The sequence below is a fragment of the Meriones unguiculatus genome, chromosome 2 (genome assembly GCF_030254825.1).
Source record: "Meriones unguiculatus strain TT.TT164.6M chromosome 2, Bangor_MerUng_6.1, whole genome shotgun sequence".
NCBI lineage: Eukaryota > Metazoa > Chordata > Mammalia > Rodentia > Muridae > Meriones > Meriones unguiculatus.
In genome coordinates this window covers 140,784,978-140,812,293 of record NC_083350.1, presented here as the reverse complement: position 1 = coordinate 140,812,293, position 27,316 = coordinate 140,784,978, and the positions used below count along the sequence as shown (strand labels likewise).

At 44.0% G+C, this 27,316-nt stretch overlaps 1 protein-coding gene across 3 annotated transcripts in view; it reads left to right on the top strand.

The window, feature by feature from the left end:
- Positions 1 to 9,171: 9,171 nt before the first annotated feature.
- Positions 9,172 to 27,316, top strand: part of Zmat3 (zinc finger matrin-type 3) — a 33,498-nt gene continuing 15,353 nt past the window's right edge. Inside the window, exons 1-2 of one of the 3 annotated variants that reach the window (XM_021649921.2) lie at positions 9,172 to 9,500; positions 13,854 to 14,162. In XM_021649921.2, coding sequence (XP_021505596.1) covers positions 13,911 to 14,162 — 252 coding nt within the window. In that variant the 5' untranslated portion in view covers positions 9,172 to 9,500; positions 13,854 to 13,910. Of the gene's footprint in view, positions 9,501 to 9,542; positions 9,667 to 13,853; positions 14,163 to 27,316 lie in introns of those variants that run through there. The other 2 variants (XM_021649924.2, XM_021649922.2) reach the window with 2 other exon arrangements.

Below are 27,316 nucleotides of genomic sequence, written 5' to 3'. Positions count from 1 at the left end.
GGGGGGGGGGGGGGGGGAGAGTGGGGCCCTGACATGTGGATGAAGAAATTTGTGGATAGGATCCAGGACTTATCTCAGGCTCCTGTTCCTATGAGGGAAGACTCTGAAAAGGTCACTTGCTTGTGGACAACAGAAGATCCCTCAGGTCCTGTCTTTTGTTTCTTTCCTAGCTGCTAGGACAGTAATTGAGGTCAAATTACAGCCTAACTCTTCTTGGGGACATTCTTGAAAATGACACAGGAAGAAAGATATGTCACACTTAAAGGACCTTGGTTCTTCATCAAGGTCATTGAAGTTAAGGATGGGGTAAGTAAGAGTTTGTTGTCCTGGCTTTGAGCTCAGGCTGAGTTTTGCCTGGAGTCACTACAGACTGTGATGGAGTGCTCTGCTCTAGCACCCTGGAGGCAGGGCCAGGCAGACCTCTGTGCATCTGAGGACAGCATGGTTTATATTGTCAATTCCAGACCAGCTAAGGCTACGGTGAGGCCCTGTCTCAAAACAGAAACAACAACAACAAAAGCAGCCACTTTGGGGCCGCACCTCATCCTGAGAGATCCCGTTTTTTGTTTGTTTGTTTGTTTGTTTTGTTTTTTTAAGCAATTTTGTCTCTGTTTTGAGAGCAAACACTGAAGCAGGGCAATTCTGCATCTCATCCTGCATGTAAACACCTCCATCTGTCTATCTAGCACCATCCATAAAGTACAGGCTGGATAGATAACTTATGCCTAAAAGTAGTAAGCATGCCATCTTACAAACTCATGCTTGAGCAGGATCATATGTGCACATGGGCATCAAAAGCGTTCCAGGGGAACCTGGCTCGAGGACTTACAGAACACACTAGACTGAGGAAAGGGTGCGACTCCCTCAACTGAACGTCACCAAGAGAAGAGCGCCTAACGCTGTGGCAATAATGGACTGACAGGCAGGCCTGCTGATGGACCAGGGGCTCCGCTTGGTTACCTTGGCTGTCTTGGCTAACTCGGCTGACTCCAGTTGCCACCTGTAAGTTTGCCTGTTCATTGTGTGGCCCTTGTTCTCCCTGCCCTTCATCTCTATGGCCTCTGTGGGCCCACGCCTTACTTCTGCAGCTTGAATGGCCACTGTGGCCTGATTCTGTAGCAGAACTCCAGAGATCAGCTCCACTTCTCATCAGCCCTCTGCCTGGGGGCTAGGCCTCCTGGGACTCCATGAATTCCATCACAGTCACTAACCTCTCACAGTCATTCTGTAATGTACATGTGTCAAGATATTCATCTAGACATGTTTACTGTGTGACGTGTAATAGATGGCCTGCAAGTTAATAGTAGTAGTTAAGGTTGGAGTTATGCCTGCATTGGCCTCAGTGATCGCTTTAGACCACAGTTTGAATTTTCTTTTTGTTTTTGAGACTCTCATGCGGCCCAGGCTGCCTGTGACTCACTGTGTGGATGAGGATGAGCTGAACTCCTGATCCTCCTGTCTCCATCTGCATAGAGATTGGTCCATAAGCAATTTTAGTAGGGTGAATCTTTAGGCTGAAGCTAAAGCATGAGGCTTTCAGGCCGTAGGCAGGTTTCAGAAGATTTATGGTTGGCAGATTCTTTTTCACCTCTGCATGTTTGTGTGTTTTATAAAAATGAAACCTGTGCTTCTTGGCTATTAAATAAACTGCTTTATCTACTTTTGTGTTTTCTTCACCAAAAACGGACTGGGTAGTGTTCTTAGAAGACTTTTTATGTATCATGCATGACACGGTGTCTTAACCTGTTGTCTGTTCCTATCCCAGAGTATCCAATAATTATAAAGAAAAGGAAGTTTATTTAACTCATGGTTCTGGAGGCCACAGGTTCAGGGTCAGGGGGCTCTTCCTGTGTGACGTGAGAAGTACTGCCTCACAATATGCTGAAGTGAAAGGGAGAGTGAACACGACAGAAGGAAAACAGCAGGGTGGGACTTGTCTCCTGACAACCTGCTCCACTGGTGACTGACCCAGCCCTGTGAGAACTGTGTTAGTCCCTCTTCACGGGCTAATCAGCCAAGCCCTGCCTCCCAACACTGTCACAACAGCAACACAGTTTCAACATCAGCTTGGGAGACAATCTATATTCTACCCATATCGCATAGATGCAGGAAAGAAGATAAAAGTGGTGGATGGCTGAATGTAAGTTGGATTTCTTTATCACAACCCTGTGTCGAAAAAGAAAACTGCAGAAGCCTCCCTTGTTCCCTGTCCTGATCACACCCCTTACTGTACACCTGAAACTGACTGCTGTCCTGATTTCCACAGTAATTCATCTTTGCTTTTCATTATAATGTGTCAAGTAGGTATGTATGTTTAAACTTTATAATTTAGTTTTGCCAGTCTTTTAAAAAATTATTTTTAGACTTAAAAAATGTAATTTCTTTCAGTCTTTGTTCCTCCTTTTCTGTGTGCCTTACTAAGAAAACTAGGTCATTGTCCTGCAATCTGGATTTTGCTGAGTACGGCCTGTACATAGCATTATCTTTTTTGAAAAATTAAAAATTATTATTTTGTCTGTCAGGGTGTTTTGTCTACACGTATGTCTGTGTACCACATGTGTGCCTGGTGCCCACAGAGGGCAGAAGAAGGCATTAAATCCCCTGAAAATGGAGTTATAGATGTTCTGAGATGCCGTGTGGATGTTGGGAATTAGACCCAGGCTCTCTGGAAAAGCAGCCATCTCTCTCTGGCCACCATTAACAGCATTTCTGTGCACTCCGCATTTCTTGTGCGTGCCTGCAAATGAATGTGGAGACCAGAAGTCAACCCTGCTTGTCATTCCTCAGTCATTGTTCAACTTGTGTTTTGAGACAGGGGCATGGGGTTCACTGATTCAGTTAGATTGACTAGCTAGCAAACTCCAGAGATCTGCCTGTTTCTACCTCTCTAGTGCAGGGGTAACAAGTATGTTCCACAAGGCTTGATTTTTTTTTTTTTTTGTGCTGGCTACAAAACTCACTACCCTAGGATTGTACAGTAGGCACTTTACTACTGTTGGGAACAAGAAAAAGAAACATATTCTAAGCACTACCATTTTGTTTTCAGACCCCTTTTAACCATAGGGGAAACTACATTCAAGGACCCAGGTGCTAGGGGAGCTGGGGACTTCCCAATAGCTGAACCGCTTCTGCTGTAAGGAAACAACAGAATGAGCCCAGCCATCTCAAGGACAACTTCTCCATCTTACTAGCAGGGTCAAACTAAGTTCATGTTCTGAGGCCCGGAAACCTACTCCTATCCTGATTGATGGAAACTCCCTTTCTCAACCCCTTATGTCAAAATATGATTGGACAATGCTATAGCCCACCCTGCTCCTTCTCGCTTTATGGTTTCACCCTTTAAATATGCTATACAACGTCCCTTCAGAGTTGCAGTTCAGCTCCTGGGTCTGTTCTGTGGCCCTGATCGATCAATAGTGGCTTGACTACAATGAATTTTTGATGTTTGCATTGGCCTGGTGATGGAGTTATGTTGAATATAAGTGGACCCCACAATAACTACCTGAGCCGTCTCCTCAGTCCTGACTTCTACATTTCATTTCCTTCCTTCCTTCCTTCCTTCCTTCCTTCCTTCCTTCCTTCCTTCCTTCCTTCCTTCCTTCCTTCCCTGTAGGATCTCTCTACATAACTCTGGCTGTTTTGGAATTCACTATGTTGACCAGGCCAGCCTCAAACTCTGAGATCCACTTGCCTCTGTTTCACAAATGCTGGGATTAAAGGTGTGTTCCATTATGCCCAGCTCCATTTCTTGTACTCAGAAGTGGAATCTTCATGGTTGACACAGCAGGGTGGGTTGGTAGGAGCCTTTTAACGTTCCCCTCTTCTGTTCTTCTGCGGTGTCCACAGCGGTGTGAGTTCATTGTCAGGTCTCTTGGCCCCTCCCTCTTCTGCTTTGAATCTTTTTCTTCTTCTAACCTATTCATTTGGATTCCAGTGCCAGCATTTTTTCTACAGATTGGAGAACAAATCTGGACTTGTTAGTTTATGAATGGGGCATGCTCATCAACTCCGTGTGCCCTCCCTTGTGTACATCTGCCCTGTGAGCCCTGTCAGCTGCTGCAGTCTCAGCCTGACCATTCCACACAGGGCTTTGGCTCTGGTTGGTTTGTCTCCATCCTCAATTATATTTTGAGCCTGGGAGGGGATCTCAGTGTGGTAGTTGGCTACAGGCTGAGCTTTGCTACCTACATGATTCAGCTTTTAATTAAAGGAATGAAAGGAAGCTGAATTTATATCTCTGCTGTTGACATCTTGCTACTGTTGCCCTAATTTTTTTTAAAGGAAAAATGTTCAAAGATGCTTGAGGGACTGTTTTGCTTGAATTGGGACTCTTGGTATATTGTGTTGCTGTTGTTGTAAAGGAAGAAGTGTGTCTACAAGCAGCAAAAATAATTTTGGAGTCTTTCTCTGATGCTGTCAATGAAAAAGTAAGACTGGAAGTGGTCATGTGTCACACCCTGAGCATGAAAGTGAAGGTACAGAGTGTCTCAAGACTCCATGCACACATCCACACAAGAGGGGACTATTGACTGGATATGTGCACAAGCCCTTGGAAATGACAAATGTCTCTTCTCCTCTGATTATGTATGCACATGAAGATTACTCATGGAGACACCCCAAAAGCTCAAGCCAAGACAATGTACCCAAAGTATGTTAGAATTGTATTCTTGGTAAACAAACTAACACAAGTAGATTTTTGTTGTATATAATTTAATGTAATTAAAATACTTTTCTCTCTTTGTTATATTTTGAAGCAGATTCTCATATAGCTTAGGCTGGCCTTGAGCTGGCCATGTAGACGATAATTACCTTGATCGCCTTGGTTACCTCCCTCACTTCACCATTTAAAAACAAAAAGCAACTTATGTGTATGTATGCTTTACCTGCACATAAGAAGGGATGTCACAGGCATGCTGAGGAGCCAGAATAGGGCACAGGATTCTCTGGAACTGGATATACATATGGTTGGGCATCAACACCGGGTTCTGGGAAGTGGACCCCAGTCCTCTGCACAAGCAGCAGGTGTTCTTAACTGCTGAGCCACCTCTCTAGATCGTTTTTCTTGTTTTAAGATAGGACGTTTCTCCTGATAGATTCAGTGTTTCATATATAATAGTCACATTAACAGAGAAGTTTTTGTCAAGAACAATTGTCAGACACTGCAATCCTATTAAAAGTAGGAGGACAGAAATTCCTTGTTTATTCATGCATTTGTATTATATATAGTATATGCATAATAATATATTATATATATTACAATTATATAATATATTATATAACATGTATATTATAATATGTAATATAATATTATATATTATATAATACATATAATATATAATATAATATTATTATATATAATATATTATATAACATGTATAATATAACATGTAATTATAATATGTAATATAATATTATACATGTTATATTATAATATAATAATATATAACATAATAGTATACATGTTATATTATAATAATATAATAATATATAATATAATATACATGTTATATAATATATTATAATATATACTATATATTATGCATATACTATATATAATATATAAGTATACTATATATTATATTATACTTTATATAATTATATTATATATAATATGATACACAATCTATTATATTAATAATATATTATAATAATATACTATATAATATAATATTATATATTATATTCATTTTTCAGTTAACTGTGGCCATGCAAATTTTCTGCTTGTGCTGTATCAGCCTACAAATTCAAGGATGTGAACTGATTTTTACTCTTTTCCTTCTCCTCCTCCTTGATAATTGAATGGACATGGCAGTGAATGTCTGTAATCTCATCACTAAAAAGGCTGAGGCCAGCCTGGAGCAATAGCACAATCATGCCTCAAAGAAAAAAAAAAGAAAAAGAAAAAGAAGAAATGGGTCTTATGTGGAGAGCCTCTTCTTTCCACAGAGAAAATCTTGTAGTCATTTCCCATGTGCTTTTTTTCCTTAAAAACCGATTAGCGCTTGAGACAGTTGTGGTTAATAATAATCACTTCTAAATGATCTACCTCTGTTTGCTCCTCTGAGTAGGGCTTGTGAATCATTTGAGAGGGGCCAGGGCAAGGTGGGAAGCAGGCAGTAAGGGGAGGTGTTTTATTGGTTTGTTAGGAATAACCCTGTACCCCATTGACTTTAGCCTCAAAAGTTCACATCAGCTTTGGGGTAACTGATCTGTACCTTAGCTTTGTCCTTTCCTCACTCTGACCTGTAGGGTCATCGGCTGTCTATCACCTCTTGCAGCTGCCATTGAGTGGGTTTTAAGGCATCAGGTGCTAAAAGCAAAAAAAAAAAAAAAAAAAAAAAAAAAAAAAAAAAAAAAAAAATTCAAGTTTGGAGACTTTTTTTTTTTTTTTTCTTTCTGGTTCTTCATGACCAAGCAGTAAGCTTGAGCCACACTGCTTTCTCTGTGGGCTTACTGAGGTAAAAACCTCAGGACCTGAGCTGCCTTTTGCATCTCCCTGATGTGTGAGCTCAGGTGCCCGGAGTGCAGACCTCAAGATCTGTCCAGGAGTTCCACTATGGCTATGTCCACATTTTCTTTCCAGGCAACCTCAGAAACTTGTTTGGGGAAGGAGAGCAGACATGAGGTCTTTCTCGGGGTTTGTAACAGCACCTTTAAGTGACAAGATTGCCCATATCTGTGTCAGGTTATAGTCTTTAAAAAATATTATGATGACTATTACTACAAGGGTGTGTGAATGCAGGCCTGCTGTGGAGGTCAGAGGACAGGCTTTGGGGGAATAATTTCTCACCTTCCACCCTGAGGCAGGGACGCTCCTGTTTCTACTACGGTGCTGCATACTCTAACGCAGCTGGCTTGAGAACCTTTGGGCGAGTCTTCTGTCTCTGCTTCTCATCCCGCCCCAGGGACCCTGGGATGACAGAGGCATATCACCTGCACCTGGCTTTTATTATGTGGGTACCAGGGATGGCTGGGGCTAACGTTTCCAGGCCTGGCGGCAAAGCGCTTTAGCCACTGGGCCCTCTCGCTGGCTCCCCAGTGTATTTTTATTTAGAATGACCCATCACCATGCCAGATGCCTAAGAAGGCAGAGACAACTGCTCTGGCTTGAGGTTTAGTGACAGAAGAGGCTTTGGCCATTGGGATCTGTGTGAATGGGCCATAACACATTAGTGACACAATGCACACTGGAGACACAGCTTTAAGCGGCTCCCCTAGCTTCCGCTAGTGCTTCTGATCCTCTCATTTGCTTTAAGAATTCTCCAAGTCCCACATAGGTGTGTCTTTACTTGGCTGACCAGCAGCACAGAATCACACAAGTGGGCTTCAACCACAAGTCATTGTGATTTTTTTTTTCCTACGGAAAAGGTGATGGATATGACCTGTGTCTCTTTTCCTTTCCTTTATTTTATTTATTATTTATTTATTGGTGTTGACACTCATACGATCCAAATGATTCCCAACAGAAGCAACAACTTATGGGGCCATTGTCTCTGTCATGAGATTTACTTATCTTATGAAACATGTATCTTGGAATTGCCTACCTTTTCCTGGGCAAGGGAAGGAAATGCCTTAGGTATCTGAAGTCAGTATAGAGTCAAGAGTGGCAAACACCGAATATCGACTATTTGTGTGTGTATGAGCTAGAGGGCGAGGTCCCTGCACTCAGCTTTTACGCATAAGACCATAAACCATAAACTGAAAATTCCAAGACCTATTTCTTCCTGCACGCAGGAGTTTAAGGCAGATGACGTGTATAAGAAATTAAAACATGAGGAATTGATACTGTGTTATCGTGCAGGGCACTGGCAGGTCTACGGAAGCTTGTCTGAGAAGCTGCAGAGGACAGCAGGGGTGGCCAGGACAGTGCGGGCAGGCATTCAACACGCGGGACAGACAGAATTAAATTCACAGAGGTAAAGTGAGATCGCGGCCCGTCAACTTGACAGGATCTAAAACCATTCCTGCGCCTGTGGGTGGGAGTGTTTCCAGATTAGAAACTGAAGAGGGAACACTCCCCCTGGATGTGGGCGGCATCCCATGGATGGAAAGTAGCCGAGCGATTTCTCCGGGCTTCCTGTGGGCAAGTGTGACCAGCTGCCCTGCGTGCGCCCTCATGAACTGTGAGCCAAAATTAGCCTTTCTTTTCTTCAGTTGCCTTTGTCAGCTATTTCACAGTAAGACACGACAGGTAACTACTACAGGACCTGTGAGGGAAAATGAGGATAAGGAGCTGGACGTGGTGGCTAGCCCTGTAATTCCAGCACTTGAGGAGGCAGGTGGGCCAATGTGAGCTCGTGGTCAACCTGGTCTACAAAGCAAATGAGGATGAGGGCTGAGATGAGATGGCTGGCCAGGGTCCAGCCATGGTCCCAGCTAAACAAGTGTGAATGGCAAAGTTCTGAGACTAGCTAAGGCCTTATAACCAAGGGCTGGGAAACACATTCCTGCCCTGTTATTTTAAAAACAGAGAAGCCACCTGATATTTGCACACACACTGCACACGCACTGAACTCATCTGGATAGAGGATTACTCTCCCCAGCGGCTCTTGCCCACTGGTTTAGTCTGTTTTGAACTGTCCTCGAATTTTCAAAGCCAGCCCCGGGTTGGTACTGGATGGCGCGTGCTCCAGTGACAGCCTTAATTTCCTGCCTAAGTCGGCCGGCTACCGAGGGCACAGTTTACCATACCCGGACCTCCCTGGCTTTTTAGTTTATGATTACACAATAACCGCACACAATATGAAAGTACTTGATGCTGCGGAACCGCACTCTGCTGATACAATGGAAAATTTGTGTCGTGCCGTCCGGGGAGAAAAAAAACCAGCCACCATACAAGTATCTACATGCATTAAGGTATTACAAGCCAGCAGAACCCTAGGGCTGCAAATCCAGCTCGGCGTCTCCCTTGAAGGTGTCCCGGGGGCTTCTGTGGTCCGTCCGGTCCTGCAGGTGAGGCTGCCGAGAGTCGGGAGGGAGCGTCCTCCTTCTCTCATCGCCTAGCGCAGGTGAGGGTAGGACTTCGGTGCGGGTTCTGCAGCCTTGGGAGGGCTCGGCCGCGCTGCTTCCCTACGCAGGGAGGCGCAGGGAGTGCAGTTTCGAGATCTCAGGAGAGAACCTTCGCCCTCCTCCAGGCTGTGCCAGGCTTCTGCCCGCATCGCTCTCAGGGTAGGCTCCGAGGCGTCGCCCGTGCCCGGGTACTACACCCTCTCGCACCGCCGTCCCGCACCTGCTCCGCGCTCCGGGTCTGCGGGAGGCGCCGCTGCCCACGCACATGCGCAGTGGCGCCGCCGGGAGCCCTGCCTCCTCCTCCTCCTCCGCCGCCTCCCGGTTCCGCAGTCACTTCCTGCAGCTGTTTCCCGGTGGCTCCACTCCGAACGACTTTTGACAGTCAACCTCCAGCCCTGGAGCGGCCTGGCGGCGGCGAGTAGCACAGAAAGTGGTCGTGGAGCGGGCGGCGGCGCGCGGGGTGGCGGGGCGGCTGCGGCCTGCCGGTTCCGGTGAGTGCGGTCCGCGGGTCCGTGCGGCTGCGTCCGTGTGCGCGTGTCAGCCTCGCCCGCGGCGTCCGGCGGGCCACCGATCGCGATCCCGATCCCGCAGCCGTTCGCGTAGCTGCCTCGGCGACCCGGTGCTCCCCGCCGGCATCCGCGCGGGACCGGAGTGCATGTGCGTGCCCAGCCCAGGAATGGCACACGCGGGGGCGATGCTGCAGGGGAGCAGCTCTGAGTCCTAGATGCTGAGCCTGGGTCGCCAGGGCCTCCTCCCTCTCTCTCTCTCAGCTTTCTTCTGTGATGTAAAACAGCCTCCCGGGACTGTTTTTCTGCCTATCTTGTTCTGGTGACCTCTGAGTAAGAGTCTCTCTGCTCTTCTCCAGAATATCAGGGGACAGCCTTCCCTACTTTACCCGGACGCAGGGAACCTGTTCTCGGATCCTTTTCTTTTCCCTGGGTCTATTTCTGCCAAGGGGAGGGCTGTTGTTTGCTATACAGCCCGTGAAGAGTAGGCCCCAGCCCAGCCGTGGAAACGTGTGCTGTGGTCATTCATTTTCCTTAAACTGGTCCATGGTGAAGCTGTGGTTTTCTTTAGTGTCTTCTCCGCTCCCTTCCAAATTAGGACATTAAGCCCTGTGCATCCTTCATGTATGCCATCGCAAGCATCCAATCGGATGAATTTTAAGATCTGAGAAGTATTTTTATATCAGTTTCTAAATTGGTCTCTTAAATTAATGCAGCAGTTTGAACGAATCCGAGTGTGTTTTTGGGTCTCTGTATCTCACAGTTCTTGCATTCACTGAAGGTTTGGCTTTATTTATTTTAGATTGATTTATTTATTAACAGAATGAAATACCTGTTGTGAGTGTCGCCTATAGATTTTTTTTTTTTTTTTTGAGGGAGAGGGTTAGTCTTACGCAGTAGTTTTAAGGTATCTACCCTTTCTTTGAACATTAGGAAGATAAAGTGTGGAACTAGGTAAGCCTGCACTGTGAACACCTCCTGCCTCACCCTCGCCAGTGTTTTGCCCTGGAATAAGGCCCTTTGTGCCTCTGCTGTGGAGAGCTTTGCTTCTGCTGGACCGTTGTGTGTGACCATGTGGACAGCGGCATGCTGGGGTTTCCTCAGGTGGGAGTAAGCAGGCAAGAAACAAGCCCAGGCATGTCTTGGTAGTAGGCTGATTTGGTTCTCTGTGTATATTGCTGATTTTCTTTATGTGGATGGTTTGGTCCCCTGCTCTATCTTTTCTCTATGACCCAACAGCATCGATGACCAGAGACTCTGTATGACAAGTCAGTGTCAGAATGACACAGTTATAACTGAGTAGTTAATCTATTTAAAAAGATGGTTTTGTTTAATTTCATTACTCCCTTCCCCCCCCCCCCCCATATCTAGAATCATGTTTGCTTTTTTTTGGATGTCTTTTATTTAGTTGGGAGACATAATATTTTTTTTCAGAGAAACTTATCGTTTAAATGTTTCAAATCTGTATCATTTTTCTTTGTGTCTTCAGAGATATGAGTAGTTGATTGTTATCCTTTTATAGCTGTTGCAATTAATGAAAAGTACTGTTCAATTCTACGACTAACCATCTTTCTCTTAACTGTATGAATTCCCAGCCAGTGTCTCCTTCTCACTGTGTGTTTACCAAGTGTGCTAAATAGTTGTTTACTTTTCAGAGCTTCCCTAAGTCATTTTAGTAAATGTTACTGCCCTAGCCAACTGGTCTTCCTCACCGATGGGAAACCTCATCAGCTGAAACATTGTATTCTCTTGACCAAGAAAAAGGGTTTTAACAGGACCAGACCTTGAGCGGAGGGAAGTGTAGACTTTGAAGTAAGGCTTCTGATTTGGATAACTAGAATTTGTGAAGGGTATTTGCTGTGGTGTTTTCTAAGTGGCCAGAACTGAAAGATGTCATCTGATTGGGGAGCAGGAGGAGTCAGGGATAAAGTTGAAGAGAGAGGGGAACATTATAGGTCTTTTCTGAGGAAAACAGAATAGAGTATCCATGTTTTTTTTTTTTTTTTTTTTTTTTATGATAAAATATCCCGACAAGAGCAACTCAAGGTACCTCTCTCATGGTGGGGCAGTCTAGGTAACAGGAGCCTGAAGCAACTGGTCACATTGGGTCCAGAGTCAGAAGAGAACAATGCTAGAGTGTTTAGTTCTGTCTCCTTTTGATGTAGTCCAGGGCCGGTGCAGCAGGCCTACCTATAGGGTGTGTTGTGGAATATTTATTACTTCTTGAGGGCTTTTCTATGACCTGGCTGGTTCCCCCCAAATTGAGACAGAGACCTATTGATTTGTTTAAACAGCTTTAGGACAATAACTGGGCAGGTATGATTAAACTGATTTTCTAAGTGAGCCTGGCTACTTCCCAGCCTCACTTCCCAAGTTACTTGCCAGTATGTTGTCCTGTCTGGGCTGGATCTGCACCACCAGGCCACAGACTTTCTCTCCATCTTCTCTGTCTGCAGCCTAGTAGTCTCTACCTCAGACACCACCCACCAACCGAAGCCCCACCTTCTTTTCTACTGCCCAGTTACAGGCTGTCCAGCCTCTTTTATTTAACCAATCAGAATATTAGGGAGCAAAGTTTATTCAGCATTCAGCAGTCATCAGCAGTCACCTGAAATGCAACCAGATCTTGGGGTCCAGAATTCAGCATTTGTATACATAGCACCAGACCAACCCTCACTAAGGGTGGGTCTACCCATTTCAACCTAATTAAGAAAACCCCTTATAGGCAAGCCTACATCCAACCCCATCTGTATCACCTCTTATTGAGACTCTTTCTAGGTGATTCCAGATCCTGTCAAGTTGACAATTGAAATTATATAACCATCACTGAGTGTGTATCCTTATTTAGGAAGAAAGGGGGATGATACAAATGGCCTATAAATCACTGTAGGGCTTAGGATAGTTGTGGTCTATTACTTGGTTGGACATTTCTCAATCTGGATGCTTTATCTTGGGTGGTAATTTTCCTCCTGATAGAGAAAAGATACTTTAATTTTGCAAGAGCCTCATGACTGTAGTCGAAGGCTGTATGGAATAGGCTTACCATCCCAAGGTGGTTGGTTGGTCAGTCCTGGGTAGGGTTGAGGGGTCTCAGAGAAGGCTGGCCTGGAGTACGGTGCTCTTCGCAGCAAACAGGTGGTTGTGCGCGGTGGAGGTCGTGGGTGTAGTGTTGCCAGATTATCTTTTCATCACTGGATTCTGTGAAGCTTTTCATTTTCAAATATTGACAACGAATCCAACTCAAAAACAAAAGCAAAACAAAGCTCTTGTCTTCCAAACAGCACATTTGTGTCATCTGAGGCCCACAGGCAGTCCTTCTGCCTCACAGAACCATTGGCTTAGCTACTCAGCTGGTTGCTCAGAAGAAGTGCTTTGTTTACATCTGCTACATTTTATTGCTGCCCTGGTTCTAGATTTCACCCACTTTTCAGCAAGATATAGAAATGCCTTAAAGGTCTGACAAGTAGCTGGGTGTGGCTGTGCACCCAGGAGGTGGAGGCAGAAGATGAAGAGTTAAAGTCATTCTCAGCTACACAGCAAATCTGAGGCCATCCTGGCTAGTGAGGCCTTGTCTTTACAAAGGTGGCTGGTGGATACAGTGCTGCTGTACCTCTTAGGTACACATGTGTGTAGAGGCGAAAGAAGAGCTTTTGCTGCGGTGCACACACATACACAGAGTAAAACCAAACAAAACAAAATACTTAAACCAAACAAAAAAAAAAAAGAAAGAAAGAGGAGAAAAGATTCTTAGAGGTGGTACTCTCTTCTCTTTGCTCTCCTTTGGTTGGAAGAGTTTCTTTCCTGGTGGGTTTTCTCATTTGCTTGTTTTTTTTTTTTTTTTTTGGTTATGAATATTACCATCAAGAGAGGGGGAGCACGCCTTTAATCCCAGAACTTGGGAGGCATACTAGGGAGGATCTTTATGAGTTCAAGGCCAGCCTGTTCTCTAGATCGAGTTCCAGGACAGCAAGAGCTACACAGAGAAATCCTGTCTCAAAAAAACAAAACAAAAAAGTGTTTCAGCACTCCAGAGGAAGGGGTCTAGATGACCTTTGATGTCGAATTCCAGCCACGTGACTTTCGATTTAATTGTCCATGGATGCAATGCTGCTAATGCCAAGGCCAGAGGGATGACATTTGGAACTGAGCCAAGCAAAAATAAAAGCAAATCTCCGAAGCCATTCTCAGGGGAAAGCCTTATGTCAGTAGGGATAACCAGGCGAGGAACGCCTGCTAGGCTGAGGCCCCACAGTGTATCTGCAGAGGAAAAAGACTTTGGTGTCATTTCTGTGTCATATTCCTGAGATCTCATTTTAGTTTTCTTTTCGGTTGCTTCAGGTTTGAAGACTCCGTCCCCCACCACCCACCGGATTATGCTCGAGGCTTTCCTGCCTGATGATTCTTCCTCCACCTAAGCGGCCCTCAACCTCTCCTCCTATGTCAGTTGCTGCCAGGTCCACTAGGACCTTGCAGCTTCCGCCACAGAAGCCTTTTGGGCTGGAAGCATCCGGGTCTCTGGCAGGGGAAGAGGAGTTAGCTAAGGGAGGGGAGCTGGACTCTGCCCTGGAGGAGCTGTGTAAGCCCCTCTTCTGCAAACTCTGCAATGTCACCTTGAACTCTGCTCAGCAAGCCCACGCACATTATCAGGTAAGAGAGGGAAAGGAAAGCAGGTGGCAGTGGGGTGAGCTTTCTGGGTGCTGTTTGGTTCGATGGTATCAGTGGGGTGAGCATTTTGGTGCTGGGTGGAGAAGGTGTCCTGGGGTGAGCATTGTGGGCACTGTGTGGCCACAGGTTTCCTCTCCAGATATGCCCAGTTGAGCCTGGAAAACTCAGAAGAGGTAGAGGAGAGAGTACCACGTTTCACACAGAGGGTTCTGCCCGCGACTGTGTGATCCACTACATTAATTCAGTGTAAAATTGTTCTAAAGTTTGTAGAGCCTGTGTCAGTTTGAGGCCACCTACCACGTGACTCCTACACTTTCTTTTACTTAAGACTTTTCCTATGTACCCAATTATACAGGTGTCTTTTTATAAAGACAACAAGATGGTATTGACTTACTAAGTCCTACCTTCATCATAAACACACTGTAGTTTCTTTTAGTCTTCTCAGTGAACTGAGTATTAAGATTTAAAGCATTTTATCTCTATGTAGAATAGCTTGTAGAAAAGGCCATTTTAAAGGGTATTATAGACCTAAGAATAAACAGGGAACTAAGAGAGGACGTAGGGTTTGGTTTTAAATTTTTATTTTATTTTTAGTTGTGTGTTTTTGTGCATGTGCATGTGTGTCTGCACACGTACTGAGGCCAGAAGAGGATGTTGGATCCGTTGAAGTTGGACTTGTAGGTGGTTACGAGCCACCTGATACGGGTCCTGGGAGGCAAACTGCAGTCTCCTGCAAGAGCTGCAAATACTCTTATCTGCTGAGCCAGCTCTCTGGCCCCTAGCATTTCTTTTTATTTTATACTGTTGTTGGTATACAACGTGATGCTTTTCCTTTTTGGTGAAAAGAGACCTGGAAAATAGAAACCTTCTTTGAATGGAGGGCTATCTCCAAGACCACTGTTGATTTGGTTTTTATCAGCCAAGACCCCATGGTAGAAAGCTGTGAGCTATAAAGGATCCCTTCTTGCCTGCTTCGGTGACAGAGAATGCAGAAAAGACAGACACCGTTTAGAGAAGCTGGGGTTGGTGGGTGTAGATCTCCGACGAAAACACATCGGAATGCAGTGGACAGGAAACTCAGCGCTAGGGCAGGGCCAAGGAGGAGGCAGGTTAGCCGCTCTTGGAGGGGTACTCCATAGGGTAGCAATCTCAGGCTGCAGTGAGCACTGTGTGGATTCTTTCTGCACACTGTGTCAACAGGAGTGCGCAAGTTCAGAGGAATAGGGAGGCCTGGCCGTTCCCATGGAGGCACTGGGTCTTTGACATAGCCATGCTCTTCTTGTCAATAACAAACACTTACTTGGGAGTTCATCAGCTCTCTACGCTCTTCTCCACTTTAAAGTTTTGTTTACTTGATTTTGTTTCCATTTTAAGGATGGGTAATTGAATAGTTTGTGCTGCATTAGAAATATTTCCTTGGAATCATGCACGAACCATACCTAGGCCCTTACAAAGATGTAGCAGATGGGCAGCTTAAGCTTCATGTGGGTCCTCTAGTAAGGGAAGTGGAGACTGCATGGGACATGGACTCACGTGCCAGCTTCTTGATCACTTTCCCCTAGCAGGACTGCCTTCCCAGGCCACAGGGGAAGAGGACACACTCAGTCTTGATGCAACTTGATGAGCTGGAGTGGATGAGAAAGGGAGCCCCCCTTTTCTGAGGAACAGGGGAGGGGGAGAGGGAGGAATGGAGGAGAGGAGAAATGGGCCCACAACAAGGATGTAAAGTGGATAAAAAATTAAAAAAGAAGAAATTTTCCCTTGGGAAAAAAAAGGTCTGTTGCCCTGCCTTCTCCAGGTTTGTTTGCACTCAGTAGCCGAGCAGAATTCATTGCAGCAGATATAAGGACAATCTTGGCTTCATCAAGTATCTGAGTTTTTTTTCCCATTTTCTTCTTCATTCCCATCTCTCATCCCTGAGTGCTACTCCCTATGACGAAGGCTAGACACTGGCTGCTTTTTTTCCAGTTCAGGTGGCATCTGTTAGGATGATCCATCTCAAACAGACTTAAACGAAGCTTGCTTTTGCATTTATTCCTGTGAGATATTTGGTTTTGCATAAGGCTCACTTGTGAAAATCAAGGATGAGTTGGGTGGTTGAGATTTTTAGTTCTCCGAAGTTCTTCTTAGATCTTCATTGGGCGTAAGCCTGCTTTTTGTCTTTTGCATAGTTATTACCTTTTAGGGAAAATTAGGCAATGTGTGACTTTATTTTATTTTTTATTTTTTATTTTTATTTATTTTTATTTTTTTATTTTTTATTTTTTGTAGCCATGGCTGCAGTGTAGCCTTGGCTGTTCTGAAACTCGATCTGTAGGCCAGGCTGGCCTTGAATTAACAGAGCCCCACCTGGCTGTGTTTCCACCCCTGCTTAGCAGCAATGTGTGATTTTAATATGTTTGTGTGGGTTATACTATACGTTTGGGTTTATTTTCCCCAGTACAGATTTGTGACTCTTATGTCGACATATTGATAGAACCTTTTGGTTTAGCACAGAGAATTTATTTTGATGGAAAAAAAAAAAACAAAACCACATTGGATTTAGGCTTAAGCTACTAACAAAATCAACCTTTTCAAAAAATTGTACATTTTTATGTGTTTACTCTAAACTTTTTAGTTGACAAGATTTATAAACTATTCCTGTTCCCTCCATGTTGTAGTGAGTAAATAAAACAGAAATAGAAAAATGAGAAATTTTTCCTAGTAATAAAACTTTTAAGTGGAAAAGGTAGAGGGCAGGGGAGTAGGAGGCCAAGGAAATCCTCAGCTGCTGAGTTAGTTTGAGGTCAGCCTGGGCTACATGAGACCTTGTATTACTACCCCCCCCCCCAAAAAAAAAATAGAGCCTAGTTTAAAAAAAGAGAGGTTTGGGTGTGACAATGCATATTTCTAAGTTAGCTTAGAAGCAAAGATTTGAATGAGGCCAGTGTCACTGGTCATTATTAAGGCGTGCCTCTCCCCTCCCTCCTTCCCTTCTCACCGCCTTTAAAGCAAGGCAAGGGAGTTTGTGTGTCTCTATCAGAGTGGAAGAGGAAAAATCTTAGAAGTGAACTTTGGATGTGTGTGCCTGGCGTATGTGTTTGTACATGTTCCTGTGAATGGGTGCACGTGTGTGGTTATATGTGGAGGACAGAGGTTGATGTTGGTGTCTTCTTCAACCATTCTCTACCATGTTTTCCAAGATAGGGCCTCTTGCCGTTCGCAACGCACACCTGACTTGGCTAGTCGGTGGACCAGTGAGAGGTCTGGGGAGCTGCCTGTCTCTCTGCCTCCTCAGTGCTAGCCTGGTCTACACAGCGAGTTCTAGACCAGCCAGAGCTACTTAGGGAGCTCCCATCTCAATCACAAGCAAACAGGAACTAAATGTCTGTGCTGGGGTCCTCCTGGTCAAGCACCAAATGCTTTACTACTGAGCCATTTCTTTGCTGTCTGAGATTCGGATTTCTATAAAAAGTCGTCAGCATGAGAGTGTATCAAAGAATAATAAGAAATCAGAACATGATCATGTGGAACCAAGAAGAACGGGACCCAACACGGAAGGAAACCACAGCAGTGCTAGCTTGGAGCCAGAAATCGTGGCACCTGTCACTTTAGCACTTGGGAGGGGGAGGCAGAAGGATCTACAGTGGGAGGCATTCTTGCTACATAGTCTCTAGGAACCCCGGAACATCCTGGGGTACTTGAGACCTTGTTCACAAAAATCAGAAAAATGTCAGACTGAAAGATGCATAAGTGAGTAGGCCTAAATGGGTGGTGATAAAGAAATCTATTAGAGGCAAGGGTGACACCGGGAATGGAGGACCAACTAAGCTCTTGGCCAATGGGCAGTGAGTGCAGAGCCAATGGCTTATGATGAAAGGAGACTACAAATGGAAAGCTTCAATTCAAAATGAAACCCTGCTTTGTAATTGTTATTTCAGGGTGATATCACGGGCATACATCTGTTATCTCAGTCACGTGCTTGTAAGTGGCAAGGCCCTGGGTGAATGAATGCACAATTCACTCTCTGAATTGCCTGACCCTCTCCAGTGAGCGGATGCTGTTGAAATCGAAGTTTCATATTGCTTAGTGTCGTAAACAGCCATTGTTACCTGGAGTCTGACCGTATCACATTCCAGTGCTCAGGATACAGTGGCTATTGCTCTGTCAATACTCCCCTCAGCCTCAGCTGCATTGCTTCTGACATCTTGATCTTCCTGATCAGGGGCTGCCTGCTCGAGCCATGGGTGGTCATCACAGATGGTTTTCATTCCCAGGCCTTTTAGCCCAGTCATTTAGCTTTGAAGCGGCCCCAGCTGTGTCATTTATTTTTTAATGAGGCTGCCTAATTTTTCAGTTTTAAAATCATGGCTTTGGTTATAACTTAATTTAAAATCAAAATTTTGGAAGAGAAATGAGTTTTCATTTTATTAAATTTATCTGCATGCTCAGATTACTTAGTGCAAGCCTGGCATGAGGAAGTATAATAGGATTTCATCAGTGCAAACACCCAGAGGAAGAGCTGCTTTGAGAAGGAAAGTAACAAAACCTTTTTACATTTATGTATGTATATATGTGTACGGGGCTGAACTCAGGTTATCAGAACATGCCTTTTTCTGCTGGGCCCTCTATCTTGCAGGCCACATTTTATTTTTTTAAATCAACTTATGTGAAAAAAGTTTTACCTTGAAAGTTAGAAATTTATCTGCTGATTTGCATATGCATGTGAGAAAGAACTAGTTACATGCACTTCTCTTAAAGTTTATCTTTAACGTGGGTGGGTTGTGTTTGGTACCCAGATAGGTGTCACGTTAGCTCTGTTGATAAGTGGTTTTAAGCCTGTGATGCTAAACGCGGTGTTCTCCGGCCATGATAAACAGAGTGCAGGCTGGGGAGACATCGGTAAAGTGCTGTGCAAGCTCATGGTTCAGCTCCCGAGCACCCCATGAAACGTAATCACAGCCAGCCCTTGGGGCCAGAGGTGGGGGGAGGGGGGAGGTGTCAGAGACTGCAGGGTGCCAGGGCTAGCCAAAAGAGTAATCCCCAGGTTCAGCAAGAGGCCCTATCTCAAAAAATAAGCTGGAGAGCAATAGTGGAGACACTTTTCTTGGGGGTGTGTGTGTGTGTTTTTCCCTTTCCCTGAGCCAGGGTTTCTCTGCGTAGACCAGGCTGGCCTCGAATTTACAGAGATCCTCCTGCCTTCTCCCTCTCCCCCCTCCCCCTGCCCTCTCCTCCCCCTCCATCAGCATGCTCAGAATGTATACACAAGCTGTGGTTGACTCTTCCTCTATAAATTAAAAGGTAGTAACTTTCCCTTTACCCTTATTCCCTCCCCCCTCTTAGCCTTTCCTCTCCCCTCTGCTAAATTCAAGAATTTGGCCTGGTAACTGGACCATGAAAGGTCTTTATTTCCCATCCATTCTCAGCCTACTGTACTTTGGTTTCCATTCCTATTCATTCTCAGCTTGCTGTACTTTGGTTACCATTACAGTGTTCCACTGACTTAGACACAGTTTAACATCAACCATCCAGGTTTGTATGGATGTTAGTATTTCTAATCTCAACTTATTTTTTAAATTAAAAGTTAATTTTACTATTGTATGTGTTTGCATTACTACGTGTGTGCCTGGTGCCTATTGAGGTCAGAGGAGGATGTGGGAGCCCCTGGGACTGGGGTTACAGATGAATGTGAGCCACTGTGTGGGTTCTGGGGACCATACCTCATCTTTTGCAAGAACAAGCACTCTTTTTTTTTTTTTTATGTTTTATTTTTTATTTTATTTTATTTTTTTTATCAGTTACATTTTATTAACTCTGTATCCCAGCCGTGTCCTGATCCCTCATTCCCTCCCAGTCCCTCCCTCCCTCCCGAACAAGCACTCTTAATTGCTGAGCCAACTTCTCTAGTTCTCAGCTTATTTTCAAGTTTTCAAATTTTTCTTAACCCAAAAAACTAGGAATGGTCAAAATACTCTTTAGGTTTGTGCATTTTCATAGGTGGTTAAGGCACTCTGGAATCTAGGCAGATGTGGGCTAGAATCCTGACCCCATTGCTTTAGGTTAGAAAACCTTCCCCTATTCAATATTTGTGAAGCACAGGCTTTATTTTCCCTTGCAGGATTGTGAGACTTGAGTATATTACGTTAGTAAATGCTGATGGGTTGAGATAGGTCTCTGCTGTTTAGAATGTTTTGGTTTTAGTGTTTCTATTGCTGTGATAAAACACTGACCCAAAGTAACTTGGGATACTGCTCTCGGGTTACACTCCAAACCAGGGCAGGAACTGAAGAGACCGTGGAGGAATGCTGTTTATTGGCTTGATCCTCATAGCTTGCTTGGTTTGCTTTCTTATACCTTATACGCCCCAGGACCATCTGTCAGAAACCATCTCAGTGGTCTGGGTTCTTCTGTCAATCACTAATCAAGAAGATTCACACACACTTCTCCTCAGGCTAATCTTATGAAGGCATTTTCCTCCTCCTCCTCAGTTAGTCAAGGTTCTGTGAAGTTGACAAAATCTACTAGCACAACTGACCACTTGTCAGTTGATACACAAATATATCCCTAATTAAATCATAACCTGACCTTTCTTATTCATCCTCATGTGTCTTAGTTTCTTATTCATCCTCATGTGAAGAGACACCATGGCCATGAAAACTCTTAGAAAACATTTCATTGGGGCTGGCCTACAGTTTCAGAGGTTTAGTCCATTATCGTCATGGTGGGGAGTGTGGTGTGCAGGCAGGCAGGCATGATGCTGGGAGCCAAAAGTTCTATATCTTGATCCAAAGGCAGCAGGAGACTGGATATGTCTTACACAGGGTGTAGCTTGAGCATTTAAGGCCTCAAAGCTATGCCTCTAAGCTCCACGGTGACATTCTCAACAAGGCCACACCTCCTCAATAAGGCCACACCTACTCCAATAAGGCCACACCTCTTAATAGTGCAACTCCCAATGGCCAAGCATTCAAACACATGAATCTACGGGGCCATACCTATTCAAACTGCCACACTATGATCTCATGCTAATATCATAACACAACCATAGTTTAATGTTAAAAGTTCTGCATCTTTTAAGATTTTTCAGTATTTTAAAAGTCCAAGTTGTTTTTTTTTTTGTTTTTTTTTCTTTTTTAAATTTAACATCTCTTTAAAAGCTCATAGTCTCTCTAAAATATCTAAATGCTCTCTGAAATGGGTCTCATGGCTGTGGGTTTTTGCAAAATAGAGGAAAAAAAGGTAAATACTTTCTTATTTCAAGAGGAAAGAACCAAGGGCAGAGTTAACATTGAAGTCAGAGCAAAACCAAAGTCCAACAGTGTAATGCTCAGTGTCTGACATCTGGGGCTCATGGTCCTCTGGGTTCCAGTGGGCTTGAGCAGCTCCAGCTCTCTGACCTGAGACAAGCGGCGTCAGCTGCTTCCCATGACCCCTGCATGCCTTCAGAATCACTCCCAGAGAAACTCCTACACATTACCAAGTTAGGCTGCCGGGAGAAGGTAAAGTTTTGGCCCCCTCTAGACCACATCTTACGTGTGCTGACCCTGAGAAACGCTGCTCAGAAGACTTCTCACACCTGGTCTCTTCTCAATCACAGCTGATTCTTCAGCCCCAGCTGAGCAGTACTGATTATCCTAGTAAAAAGGTTTTACTTTAGTTGTTCTGGTCTCTTGTTAATCAGAGCCAAATTCTTCTCCTTCAGCTGACTAGAACTACAGATTCTTAAATCAAAATAATGAATGTTCCTGATAGAGAGAGACTGTACATGACCCTCAAACTTCCCTGTGAACTTCACAGGCTTCTATCCTCTGCACCCATCGGAGCATTATCTTCTAAGTTTCCACAGTAGATCATTAGGCTCTGAGTACTAACAATTCTTCTTGTACAACCATCCCCCCCGCAAAAAAAAAAAAAAAAAAAAAAAACAAACAAAACAAAAACCACAAAACATAGTCAGGTTTGTCACAGCAAAACCCCACTCCAGACACCAGTTTATGTCTTAGGTTTCTACTGGTGTGACACCATGACCCTAAAACTAAGTTGTAGGGTAGTATTTCAGCTAACAACTGTCAGGTCATACTCTATCACTGACGGCGTCAAGGCAGGAACTTAAGGCAGGAACTGACACAGAGGCTGTGGAAAAATGTTCCTTATTGGCTTCTTCCTCATGGATTGCTCAGCTTGCTTTCTTATACACCACGGATCAACTGCCCTGTGTTGGAACCGCCTCCAGTGTGCCGGGTCCTTCCATGTTAATCGTTCATCAAGAACAATGCCCCATAGGTTTGCCTAAAGGTAAATCTTTTTTTTAAATTAATTACACTTTATTCGCTTTGTATCCCCCCATAAGCCCCTCCCTCCTCCCTTCCCGATCCCACCCCCCCTCCCTTCTAAAGGTAAATCTTAAGAAGGCTTTGTTTCATTAAGATTTTCTCTTAGATATGTCTAGGTTGTGTCAAGTTGACAAAACCCAACCTGCACTAATATGCAAAACTATATTTCATTTTGTTGGTTTAGAAGGCTATACTAAGTGAAGGAATGTAGCTGTTAAACTGTCGTGGTTCCTGTGATAGGGCCTAGGACCTTGTATGAGTAAATAAAACTTCATGTCTTAAGTCTTTCTCTAAAGATGCTATCCCACATCTAGACACCAGCTTATCTGTTTTCCTGGGAAGCGCTAGGGATTAAACCTAGTGCCCTGTGTATGGTAGGCAAGTACTTTACTACTGAGCCATACCCCCAGCTTTTTTAACTATTGATTCTGAGACAAGGTCATACCAAGTTGCCCATCTGAACTTGAACTCACAATTATTCTGCCTCAGCCTCCCTAGCAGCAGAAATCAAGAATACCACATGCCCTACTTCCTGGGTATCCCATCTATTTATTTATTTATTTATTTATTTATTTAAATAGTTGGGGGGGTTGAGACAGGGTTGCTCTGTGTAACCTTGGCTCTTCTGGAACTCACTTTATAGACCAGGCTGGCCTCCAACTCACAGAGATCTGCCTGCTTCTTGCCTCCCTTAGTGATGGGATTAAAGGCATGTGCCACCCACTGCCCAGCCTTCCTGAGTATTTTAAACGATCCTTAGAAGAACACTTCAACCAACAGACAAGGTCACAGAAAATGACCCTCAGGTATAAATGTAATTTTTATTACACCATAAGTCTGTCAGCTTAGTCTGTTTACCAGAGGAGGAACCTTTGTTGGTTTTCTTGTTCTTTGTCTGGATCAGCAGACTGAAAGCACATCCAGTCCTCTGCTTTGACCTGTTAGGAGATGGCAGCTCTCCTTATCCAGTCATTAGCTGGGTCCTGGCAGCCTCTGCTTCTCCAGCGGAGTCCATCCGCTTCTCAGTTCCCCTTCAGACAGATATCCTTGCTCTGGCCCAGTTGGACTCTCCATTCTGTACTCTGGATTTTACCATATCTTTACTTTCAGATAATATATGTATAAAAACAAAACAACAAAACAGGCCTAGGCCTCTTCTGAATATATCAAAATACCAACAGCAACCTTCCTTTTACATTTTCCTTTTTAAGAAAAATTATTTATTCTTCAAAATTTTCCTACATTTACCATATATCTTGATCACATCTACCCCAAATTTCTCCTTCAACTCTTCTGTGGTCCCTTCTCAACATGTTCCTCTCCCACCTTCATGTCTCCTTTTTCCTTTCTATGTCTTACCATTATTTTTATTTATTGATTTTGGTGTTTTGAAACAGTGTCTCACTTTGTAGTTCTGGCTATGTAGACCAGGCTGGCTTTGAACTCACAGAGATTCACCTGCCTCTGCCTCCCAAATGATGGGGTTAAATGTGTACATCCCCATGACCAGCTCATTATTTTTAAATACATAATATCTTATTTATTCATTGAGAATTTCATATCTGTATACAATGTTATTTTGATCATGTTTGCTTCCCATTATCTCCTCCTTCCCTGTTTCCCTCTCAACTTTATGTCCTCCTCTGCTTTTTGTTTTTATTTTTTAATGGGCCACTGAGTCTAATTATGTGCAGTGGGGCCATCCAGTGTATCCCCTGGGACGTGGGCAACTTAAAAGAGTCCACACCTCTGAGGAAAAATGACTCCCCTCCACCGGAACCTACCACCGGCCGGTAGCTCCACGGCTAGAGGTGGAACACTGCACCTCGGCGCATCCTTGCTGGGGCGTTAGTTGGCTTGATCATGTACAAGTCTTCTGGAGATAGCCGCATCTGCTGTAAGCTCACGAGCGCATGTTCAGAAGACAACGTTTCACAGCCCTCCTTTCCATTCTCTGATGTTCAATCCCTTCCGTCTCCTTTCCCACCATGTTCCCTGGGGTCCTCAGTGATCTGTCAGGCCAGAGCTAGCTGTGCCTCTCTTGCCAGTCTTGGTGACATTTGATCCTGGTGAACACTTTGCCTCTTAAACAGTTTAAGAAAGTATCTTTTCACTCAACGTAATGTCTGAGGAACAAAGAACTTAGATGATAAAGTGGGATGCTCCCTGACATTTTCCACAAGGTCTGTGCCTTTTCTTTCTTCTCCATTCTTCTCGCTAGCTCTCAGCTTGGATTGGCTGTAGTTCTGTGGTTCCACACTCGTTTGCAGGTTGATTCCAGTTGTTTGAGGCTGTCGTTGGACTTCTGTCTAATGCAGGTTTTTCTTCCGTTTGCACTTACAGTTGTGATCGCAGGCACTCGGGTGTTCAAATGGGTAACAGTAAAATTACTCAAAATCATGTCTTTATTTTGATTCACAAGTGGATTATAACTTTGAAATTGTGTTGCTTCTCCTTGATTTTCTATTAGGTTTCTTGAAAACAGGAAGAAGAATCATGTAAAAGTAACTTTTATTCCCCTGATGTTTTTGGTCAGATAAAGGGAGGAGACGAGAGCTGTACCCAAGCTGGAGGATACACAGCTTGGGCTGAGCCCAGAGCATTTTTTTTTTCCCTCTGTTCTAGCTATCACTTGGCCTTGGCCCGGAAGCTTCTAGCCTCTGTACAGTCTAATCTAGGCCTAGAATGCTTTTAGTCTGTGAGACTTACTGCTGAATAAACTCACCCTTTCTAGTTCTTTCTGAACTAGGGCTGGCTGGTTCAACTCAGTTGTTCTGACTCAAACTCCTCTCCTAGCTGATTGATTCAAACTGATTTCTCTCATTTCTGACTGAATTGCTCTGCTTGACCTTAAACTAACTCTAGCAAACTGTTGTAATCTTCTGGCTCCTTTTCAATTTCTGGCTCGTTCTCTCTTCAACCTGTCTCTGTAAAACTCTCCGAGTGAAACTGCCTCTGAATTCTAGGAACTGAACTGTCACAAACTCAACTCCATTGCACTGCCTTTCAACTCATTGATTCAACTGAATTTCTGAACAGCACTGACTAGAACTCAGAGAGCTGCATGCCATGTCTCCTGTGTGCTGGGATTAAATGCCTGCACCTAAATTTTTCTTTACCTGAAACTTACTCTATACCAGGCTGGCCTTGAACTTAGGGATCTGCTTGCCTCTGACTCCTGGATTTAAGGAATGCTTATTCCAGCCAGATCGTCGTTGGGTGTGATCTCTTGCCAGAGCAGCCATGTTCTGAATTAAGATTCCTCTACAGAATCATATGCCTTAAAGAATCCCATCACCATCTTTCCTCCCCATATTATCTCTTCAATCTTTCTTATTGTTGTTTTTAATCGATTTTATTGCATGAAGCCCACAAATTCCCTCTTTTGATCTGTTTTATTTGTTTCACATTTTAATCATGACTGCTTGTGTAGCCTTTCCAGTTTCCTGGAATTTTTACTTTTTTTCCCTTTCTCTTTTATCACGTTTATTATAGCCTCACCCCTCTCTCATAAATTTCTACCCACAATATCACATAGAATGTTCCTTTTTATCTCAGAGCTCTCTTTCTTACCATGTTTTCACCTGTTTGCCCTCTGGATCGCTGCAGTTTTGTTCGTCTGTTCACTGCTCCTGGGCGGCTGTTTTCTAAACATTATCTTCTTCCTTGTGCCCCACCCCCACAGTACTCCAGGGGAGAGAAAATGAATGCATCTGTGTGTCCTGTGTTGGTTAGTTTTATGTTACCTCAACACAAGCTATAGTCACTTGGAACAAGACTCAATTGAGACAGTGGCTCTGTAATTGCCTGTAGGCAAGTCTGTGGGGGCGTTTTCTTAATTCCTGATTGATGTTCAAGGGCTCTCAACTCCCTGGCTGCAGTGCTGTACCTGAGCAGCTGGTCTTGGGTGGTGTAAGAATGCAGGCTGAGCAAGTCATGGGGAGCAAGCCAGTGAGCAGCGTCCCTCCCTGGCTTCCGGCTCAGTTCTGCTAACTTTTACACTGCTGCACTGTGAGCTGTGAGTTGAAGCAAATGCTTCCTTCTTTAAGCTGCTTTTGCTCTTGGTGTTTATTCACAGTAGTAGAAACCCAGAAACCCTAACTAAGACACCAGCAAACCCCATTTAAAAATAATGTGAGGAAGTAACAGAAAGCAAACATTTCAAAAACGTGTCTGCGTTGTACATAGCTTAGCTCTACTTTGAGAACTAAAGACTGTTCTGTTGTTTAGACTCATCCATCTAATGTTGAAGAGAAACCTTCCTCTGGTTTAAACCTTCCTCTGGTCTTTTCTTTGTAGGTGACCTGCTTTAGTTCTCTCTCTTCTTATTTCTTTCTTTGTAAAGTTTTAGGCTCGACTTTTATTCTTTGAGCCTGAAATTTTACATTGATGGATGAGTCTGGGTCTTTAGAATTTGTTCTGCTTAGGACTAGCAGATCCTTTCTATCTGTTTTCTTCTATTATCTACCCTTTGTTTTTGTTTTTTAATAATATCTGCTATGCCTCCCTCCCCCATTTCTGGAAACCTTACAGTCCCCATCTGACTTTCTTCTTGCCACTGCCCAACTTATTGAAATTTAGTGATGTTCTGATATACATAATGCATATCTTGGATTTTTGACTGGTATTTTTATGCAATAATCTTCTCTTGTCCCTGGGGCTGCCATTCTGTAGCCCTCCTCCAGAGGTTGCCTGACACCACCCCTATATGTGTCATGCTTTCCTATACACACATGCATTCACAACTTTAACCAAACACGTGTGCATGTATGGTGGCTCTAGCATGGACTTTGCTTCCTTCACAATTCAAGGATAAGTCTGTTC